The sequence below is a fragment of the Anser brachyrhynchus genome (assembly GCF_964034855.1).
Source record: "Anser brachyrhynchus genome assembly, chromosome: 17".
In the NCBI taxonomy this organism is placed as follows: Eukaryota; Metazoa; Chordata; class Aves; order Anseriformes; family Anatidae; genus Anser; species Anser brachyrhynchus.
In genome coordinates, this window is record NC_137710.1 from 3497181 (window position 1) to 3506382 (window position 9202).

Here is a 9202-nt window from a genome sequence, read left to right on the forward strand (position 1 = left end):
AAAACCACTACTCAAATGCTCAAAGTATGAAAGCAAACACTGAATCCGAACAACTCTAAAGAACAGGAGTGACGAGAATAAAATTTAAAAAACAAAACTAAATTAGAAGGAAACTTACATTCTCCAACGGTAATTTCTTTGCTTGCTCATTTCCTTGCATAGAGGTTACTTGTACTTCTTCTGCATTTATTCTTTTGGGTTGGTTTTGTTTCAACTTTTGTGCCCATGATGTTAAAGACTTACTAGACGATAAGAAACACACATATACCATAAATATATATTCCCCTTTTCAATGGAGAAACAATTCCTACAGAAATTAACTTCAATAGAAAGGAGGAGGAGAACAAGCACATCAATGGCGTTATGATCTACCTTGTATGTTGAGATAACACATCTCCAAAACCAATCCTCTAAAGAAAGCTGGTTCTGTTTCATAGCATACTAGCAAGATGCAAGTTCATTTTCACGATTCGCCGTTTTTCCAACAGACAGAACGTTTTTATCTCTGCAAAATACTATCACGGATTCACAGGCAACATGCTGCCCATGTGAGCTCTGATATTGCTCATGGCTGTATGAAGCCACTGCCTTTAGTCTAGCCTGACAGGGAGAGTGACAAATTCTGTGCGACTAGAGCAGAGTTTGGTCAGTTATTATGGCTTACAGACGAGCCAAAGTAGCTAAAAAAAAAAAAAAAAAAAAAGTTTACTAGATCCATGCACCTATTGGACACAGCAAAATAACAACAAAAATTAACTAAAAAGAAAATAACAACAAAAATAGAAAAAGTCACACATTTGGCTGTTGTCTGATACAATTTATGACTGTAATACATGCATATAAGCTGGCAAAAAAGGCTGAGTATCACAGCCAAATGTGTCATATAAAATTGGTAATCAGCTTCTACAAGAGATAAACACTGCAGAAGTAAATATGCATCACACAGAAACGTCAGACTAAAGAAACACATTTATCTACCAAGCACCTTAGGTTTTGGGGGGATTTTCGTGTGTTTACTTTAGTCTTTTTAGTTCTTACCATCAAGAAGTTCCATTCAATTCTTATGTGTTTCTAGTTATCAAAAGGCATTTACGGAGTGGGGACTGTATAATAAAGTTTACCACTTACCTGTTTTTTTTCCCACATTGCGCTTCATTTACCTTACGTTCACATTCAACAGGAAAACCTAAAATATCATTCCTTCCTGATGAGCAGTTTTCCTCTATTTTTTTTGGTAAAAGTTCTCTTGTATTTTGAACACTGGCTACAGCTGCATCGCTCTGCAATACTGCTGCATCACCCTGTCCTTGAGAAGTTTTCTCCGTGCAGTCTGTGCACTTGATAACGTCATTAGATTTGCTAGCGTTCAGTTCAGAGGCAGAAAGGGTGCCATACCCACTGTTCATCGAAGCATCATTTGCAGAACATTCCTGATACAGATCAGATGCATTTGGCTGAGTTTCTGATTCATTAGATCTAAGCTGATTGACAATGCATTCATTTTCTTCAGAGACTTCAGATTGCATCCCCATTTGACTTCCTATTGACGAAAAAGCGTCTGTAACCTTCACGGGCAAACTTCTGCTCTTGCCAACACCCCAATTGCTGATCTGCAGTTTCACTAACTGCCTTATTTCATCCTGAATCAGCTAAAGGATAAAAACAAACGGTAGAATTCCCATGAGATCATGCTACAAGTCATATTTATATCTTGATCCATCTTCAATTCACATTATTAGGGAGGGAATTAGTGTACTTCTTTCAAACAATTCCAATTTTTCAATGCGTCCACATCTCATGCATAAAAGTAGATATATGCATACTGTGCAGAGCAGTAAAAGGTGAATGGTAACAACTCTATATCCAAGCAGTGAATTACAGGTCTCAGTAGTCATTTAATTATGTAAAAAAACATGCATGCGTGTATTGGCTACATGCCTTCAGAACTACAGTTACCTATCAGCCACCTAAAGAAATACCAGTTATCCAGGCATATCATTAGAAGTGGACAAAGTCCTTGGCTAAATTTAAGTCTAAAAGACTTTATAATTTGGATTTACATATTTAAAGATTGTAAGGATGCTTTAATGGAAGAATAAACCATTACTCTGTTACACGAATAGGAATAATGTACCTCTGTAAGATTATTCACATAAAACGTGGCTTCAAAATATCTGATTTAAGTAATGCATTATTGGGTAGTTCATTTAATAAAAAGATTTACATTTTGATTTATTGGTTTTTGGAATATGATAGAGTGGAGCAAATCTATAACAAGGTCACTTGAAGAGACTTAACAGGTTGTTTAGTCTGCAACGCCTGCAAAGAATTATTTCATATGTATATAAACTCATCCACTATACTAAATTGTTTAGTAGTGTGCTAGTATACCGAAATAACTAATTTTTCTGTCCAGAGCTATGAAAAGACTTCACGCTAGTGCCCACGGCTGTGCCCTTTGGCCAGGGAGCTGCACTTCCACAGAGCAGTACTGCAGTTACTGAACTCTCTGTGGGCGCACAGCTCCTATTACACATTACAAGACCAGAGTATATGGTAGCTTTCAAGAACACATTTCAAACCAATTTCTCCCTGGAAAAAAAAAAACTCGACTTTCAATAATTTTAAGAACATGAAACTCTAGTACTGCTTTATTCACAGAGCTACAGTACATTACTCACATACGAATAGCAGGTGCAAAGCACAAATTGATCAAAACTCATCCGTTCTTTCAAAGTGAGAATTTTTTTTAAAAAGGCTTAATTCTAAAGGAACCTACGTGTAATGCTAGTCAGAATCAAGCCTTGTATGTTCTACAAACTTGCAAAACAATTAACAACTGAATTTCAGGTCACTCTTTCTATTAAAAAAAAAACAAACAGGGATGACGTTTCTGCAATAACAAAGTTTTTGGTGATTTGAATCATGACCAAAGCAGTAGTTTAGGATTTAATTCTGTGACTCAACTCTGTTGAAGAAGGTAGGGAAGGGAGAATAAAAGGGAAGAAACAGAGTTGTGGGGGAAAAAAACTGATCAGATTCCCTGCTGGCATTTAATCTTCGTCAATAGTACTTTGCAGGAAAGGTGAAAGACTATTATTCTAATTAAACAGTACTTCTACTTCTCCTTGCAGAGTCACAAATAGTTTCAAGAGAAGAAAAGGCCTAGGAAAATGAAATTTAAGAAATTTGTATAGAGTTTTGGGATTATAGGTAGGTTTCTTATGTTTTTAAATCTTCTTCAATAAATCCTGATTTTAGGATGATACACAGTTGGTGACAGGATGTCATTAGCACACTTGTATTTTACTGTATAATTTGCACCAGCTGAGGGCTGACCCCAGCGTAATTCCAAAATGAACTCAAGGTTTTTTGACTCATATTTTGGTATGACGATATATTTTCATAAGCACAGTTGGTCTTGAAACACAGCATAGAGCAAGTCTTATCTCAGAGCCAGAGTCAATGCTAAAGCAGCATCTTGCTTTTCTACCCCCAAATAGTAGGTTATTAAATTGGGGTTTTATATTTATTATTATTAGAACATGTTGAATCCCCTGTGTTTTAGAAAATTCACTAGCCTACCAGTTGAAGTTTGGAATAGTTCCATCTGGTTTACCTAATGCATTCATACAACTGAAAATATGTTACAGCCATTGATTTTTACATTTAGTGAGGCAGTTCATGCAGTTAGTTAAGTCCCTGCTGATATCACGAACTAAACTCTTCCAGAGGTAGCCTTTCCTATTAATAAAGACAAAAAAACAGCAAAGGCAACACAATGGATTAGTCAAGACTACCACTAGCAACAAGTGAATCAAACCAGTACAGTAAGAGGAAAAGAAATACGAGGATAAGGAAACACCGGTGGGACAAAAGCAACAAGATGGGAGAGAAAAGAAAGAAAGGTGGAGGGGGAGAAACAGGAGATAGGATAAAAGGACAGTACCTCTTGTTAATTCAGTTCAGGAACTGTTGGTTACTACTAGTGTAGAGGGCATCAGGAAAGGGAAGGGAAAAACAGCAACCAAAATGATGAAGACATTAGGTATTACATAGTTAGAGTATACTGTCTTTTATACATACATATACATTTCTTCTGGTTTAATGGATAAATACACTTCAGCAAAAATGTGAATCTTCGTGTGAGCCATCTTTCTTCCTTAGAAAGGAGACTGTTTAACCAAAGGGTGAAAGAGGTGTTCAGCTATTACAGTGAACGTCTTCCTGTGCTATGTACTGACTAGGGAACCACAAGTTGCGCAACATTTTCTGATGAAAAGAAAACTGCATTGTTTCAATATTAGAAATGATACAGTCTAACAGATAACATAAAACAGCTTGTCCAATAATTGGACAAAGTCCAATTATCATTCAGGCATTCTGAGCCAACCTTTTTGACAATAAACACCTGAAAACAAATAATCCAAGAATCTTCACCTCTGAAACGGTTCCTACCAGTTACTTGTTTAATTTGCCAAGGCTATCTCAAATATGCACCCTGTAAATTGCCAGTCCAGTCCCAGTAACCGACTGCCTGAATTGTCAGGCCCAGTACACTTACAGGAATGGAAGGGAGGGAAAAAAAAAAGACTAAGAGTTCCCAACACTGTAGTGTGCTGTTTTGCATGGCAGTTGGGAAAGAAAGAAAGAAAAAGAAACATTTAACCTAACCCACCCACATGAACAAATCATTACTCACTTGGATTTGATGGTGGAACTGTTCTTGCTGGGCAACTATTTGTTCCTGGCATTGCTTTTCTACCAGTCTCAATAACTGCAGCCACCTTGTCTATTAAATCACAAAGTAAAATAATTAAGGCATACTCATATTGAATCTCTTACCTTTTATTCTAGTTACATAATGGCTTTGCAATCTTATACTTAGGCATTGACATATTACAAATTTTTCATAACATCCCTCTGGTTGTGCACCCCGCAATACATGCAGACGCCTGTCACATCAATCACAGCAAACTATTCACGATAGACATATTCACTGGAGAAAAAAAAAAAAAAGAAAAAAAAAAGACCCTTCTACACAAAAAGATAGTATGTCCCTAAAATTAAGCTTGGCTTTTAAAAAAATGAACAAGGGAAGTGAGTTATTCTATTTAAAAAAAAAATAATAATAACTTAAAAGAAAACACAGCTGGCAGAAAAATACAGTTGAAGTTTGGAAATGCAGGTTTCAGTTCAATAAGATCCAGGCAATCTTAAAATTGATAATTAAGTATCCTCACGTCCAGTGAACCACTTGCTCCAACACAGAAAATCTTCCTTTCGACAATTCAGCCAAAGAAAAAGATGCACAACTGTTTAGTGAAAACTAAAATATAATAAATAAATATATAGTGTTCCTAACGTGTGGTAAACTCTGAATTTTTATAACTAGTTTTATGCTAATGTTTATGGAGCCTGGTATTTGATGCCTAGGACACAGGACATAAAACACGTGCCTAAATGCAGATATCTACACTCTTTTCTTGGAGCTGTTAAAGAGCACCAAATTAAGCATCTGTCAGAAGACATTTTATTGGAGAGCAGCCAGAAAGCTCAAAAATTCTGCAAGAACCAGCCCATGGTGTGGAAACTTGATGTTCCCTACAGACTAAAAATAATGATAAAATATAATTTTTTTTTAAAAAGGAAAAAAGGGATTGTGAGAATCAGCTCATTGCACCAAGATAATGGTTTGTGTGTTGTTTTAAATCTGAAAACAAACTAATAATCTACACCTCTTTACAAACAGAATAAATAAATGATGCAACTGAAACAGAGCCATTTTTAAAAGAAGAAAAAACAACTACTTTCTAGGATCTCTTCAGACTTCATCTTGACGTGCTGCAGTTTTAGAGGTTTAAAATTTTCAGTTTAAAAATTTGCAATCTCTATCTTAACACTGAAAAAAACATTCACGCCAGTATTGTAATTGTAGAACACTCATACATAAAAAGCGAAGATGAAATCGCGACAAAATCCATCCACATGATTAGCTCACAGCACTGTAAAAGCATTTGTCCCATCACAAAGAACAAAGATGTATTTAATCTCTTACTGCTAAACTGTACTATCACTAGATCCGTCTTATAAAATGCAAAGCTGATACAATAATATTTTTTTCTTCTTTTATATAAACATGAATATCAAATACCTCACAGTTCTTCACAATTTCTGAGTCAGCATTTCCAACGTTCTGGATATCTCGCACGAAGGAGGAAAGCAGCTCAATGGAACCAGGTATTAATGAGGACCTGCTATTCCCTGAGTAACCAGAAACTCCATTGGGATTGGACGAGGAACTTCTGGCGAAACGTGAGGAAAAACATTTCAATTATTTATTGTGCCACCTGTCCAACATAGTGGCCAAAATAATATACTACAGACCCTATACAATCTTAAAAGAATTATATGCTTAATTTACATTGTGACCCTGATCATGCTGAAAAAAGCGACTTCCATAAGAATGAGGTTATTTTTCAAGAAAGTGTCACAGAATCTACAGTGTTATCTTACATACCATTTAAACACAGGAGCTTTCCAAGACAGACGGCATAATCAGCACAAATGTTATTGCTCACTAGTACAAATGTCAATAAAGACAGCTTTTCATCAAATCTATATGCTTCTTCATAGACTCTAAGGTTCTAAGTTTACAGATAGAAGCTTCTGAGAAACAAGTTACAAAATTCAAGACTACTGCCTCATTTTGAGAAGCTGCACACGCAGTAAGCGACTTGTAATTCTTATCTCAGCAAGTCAACGAAGAACTTCTCCTAATCTGACACGTGGGCCATTAGTCCATATTTGCCCTTCTTATTCATTGAATATAGCTTAGACATTGAAAAGAAAAACAATTCCCTCCCCATTCTAAGTTGCACAAGGCAACGGAAGTTATAAAGTTTAAGGAAGATTTTAACATTTCTTTCATTAAGGCTTCTCATTAAACATTTTACCTGCAATTGTAAAGAAAACTAAAATATATTAGAATATTACATATTACTTCACCTTGGTAACAACGTTATATCAAGCATACCACCTATGAAAAACAAAAATAACAGAAGCATTTGTTAGTAATTCCTTCAACGTATCATTTACCTGTTACAATTCAAATTGCAAACAGAGCTGTGGGTATTTCTGACATCAGAGTCCACAGAAGCTGAAGGGATTTCTTGCACAGCATTCACCAAGTCATGGTTTTCCATATCTTACGTCCCAGTATGAAGTGACCCTGCAAACATAAAGAATTAAGCATCACCCTCCTATTTCAAAAAGCCATTGGACTTTGTTGTTTGAAGAAACAGAATTTGATTAAAGCAGCAATTTTTTCAGCCAAACCACCCCAGGAAACGGTGGCAGTCCAAACCCAACCTCTCCTCCTGCCCTGCGCTATGCCTGCAAATAGCTGCTAGCTGGTCAGCATTGTACTTGCCGCAGCTCCTCTAACTCAGAAAGAAATCCCCATCACACATCGAGGCTGGGACATAAGGGGGTCTTTGAATCCCAGTACAGCAAAGTTGTGGTGTTTACATGTTTAAAATCTGGGATTCCACAGTCCATTTTTGAGACTTGTGTGAAGCACAATTAAAGAACGGGCCTATTGTCACTGCATTTACATCTGCGGAAGGGGGCTCTGTGCCTGCACTGCACCGAACACACTCCTCAGAAACAAAACCAAGAGCTGAGCTAGGCTGCAGCTGACCAGTTCTACCACACAGTTACGCGAACACGTGTTTTATTATTACTGCAGAATGTTGATTCAAAAATGCATCAGAACTGGTTTGAGATAATTCACTTCATTGTTAATTGGTAAAAAAGAAAAGATGTCAAACAGGAATCACAGTTAAAAACACCACAAATAAAACACATGCATACAAAACGCTTGAGCGATGGACTTACAGCACTGAAAGCAGCAGTTTACAAGAACAGCAGCATAAAAACATGCTTCCAGTATCTGTACTTCCATCGAGAAAAAGGCTTTGAAACACGTTGGTTATTCACTTTTCCTACAGTGCTTATTTCAGCATCTTCTATGCCCTAGCGAATTCACCCTAAGCTCTACCACTGCAGAAAAACCTTATGATCATCTTGCAGATGGAGAACAAAAAGAGGCATTAAGAAATAAATGTCACCCTGGCGGTCTGTGACAACACCAGGAATAAATCCTTGTTGCCTCGCGGCAGCCTAGTGCCTCCAAAGCGTGACCATTCCTCACAGGGCTCACAAGGACACGCAGGTTTAAACTTTAATTATTTGTAAGTATCTAGAGACGTATCTCACAGAGAATAGCTTTGAAATATAAAAACTCATTTCTACACGAATTAAATGGATGGACAACCACTGCCTTCTCCCCGTTTCCCTGGAGCCAGGGGCTTTAGCACGTTCTCCAGGTGGCTTCTCCAGCGGTTTCCCTTGGGTATGGCTGATAAGGGGGCAAACTGGAAGGAAGTTACCCAGAGACACACGCCCCTCTGAGAGCGATTTTGGAAATAAAGCGGGGGGGCGGGGGGGAAGAGAAAAAAAGCTTTATTATTTTTATAACGGCGCAGAGTCCCGAAGAGCTGAAGGTTATGAGGCGGCAGAGGCACCCCGAGAGCAGCTGGGTGCCAAGGGGGGGGGGGCTCTGGCAGCCACCGGCATCGCCCGGGGCCGAGATTCCCCCTCAGGGCTCCGCAGCCCCCTCAGGCCCCCGGCGCCCCCTCAGGGTCCCCTCACGATCGCGGCACCCCCTCAGGTTCCCGCCCTTCGCCCCCGGCCCCGCGCGCAGCCGCAGCCCCTCGGCGCCCCCTTACCGCGCCTCGGCCCCGCCCCTCCTCGCGCCATAGCCCCGCCCCCTCCGCGCTCCCATTGGCCGCCCGCGCCCTCGCGCTCCTGTTGACAGCGCCGCGGCTCGCGATTGGCCGGCGGAGCTGCCGCTCAGCTAGGAAAAAGGGGCGGGGCGCTGCGGGCGGCCTGGCGGCGCTGGGGGCTGCGGCCCCGCCGGGTGCTCCCGGGGCTGGGCCCGGCCCTTACCCGCATGGCCGGCGGCGGCCTCCCTCGGCGGCCGTTAAGGGACAGCCAGGCCTGGCCCCGCCCCGTCGCCGCCGATTGGCGGTCGCTGTTCGAACGCGGGAGGGGCGGAGGGAGCGCCCGCCGGGGTTCCGCTCGCTGATTGGCTAGCTTGGCCGGCCGCCAGGCCGCGCCTCCCTCCGCGATTGGCTCG

At 40.0% G+C, this 9202-nt stretch overlaps 1 protein-coding gene across 1 annotated transcript; it reads right to left on the reverse strand.

The window, feature by feature from the left end:
• Positions 1-267: 267 nt before the first annotated feature.
• Positions 268-9193, reverse strand: MPHOSPH9 (M-phase phosphoprotein 9). Its single transcript, XM_080558885.1, has 5 exons — positions 9013-9193; positions 7099-7231; positions 6155-6305; positions 4703-4792; positions 268-1649 (listed from the first exon to the last, which is right to left on the reverse strand). Exons 2-5 carry the CDS (start codon positions 7203-7205, stop codon positions 1125-1127), a joined length of 873 nt encoding a protein of 290 aa, XP_080415011.1. The 5' UTR covers positions 7206-7231; positions 9013-9193; the 3' UTR covers positions 268-1124.
• Positions 9194-9202: the final 9 nt, after the last annotated feature.

Excerpts from the sequence above, each read along its gene's own strand:
- MPHOSPH9 (XM_080558885.1), bottom strand. The coding sequence starts at position 7,205 with ATGGAAAACCATGACTTGGTGAATGCTGTGCAAGAAATCCCTTCAGCT. Across the intron at positions 6,306-7,098 it reads TGCAATTTGAATTGTAACAG|AAGTTCCTCGTCCAATCCCA; the intron begins GTAAATGATACG and ends ACGTTTCGCCAG. Across the intron at positions 4,793-6,154 it reads AAATTGTGAAGAACTGTGAG|ACAAGGTGGCTGCAGTTATT; the intron begins GTATTTGATATT and ends GTGATTTAATAG.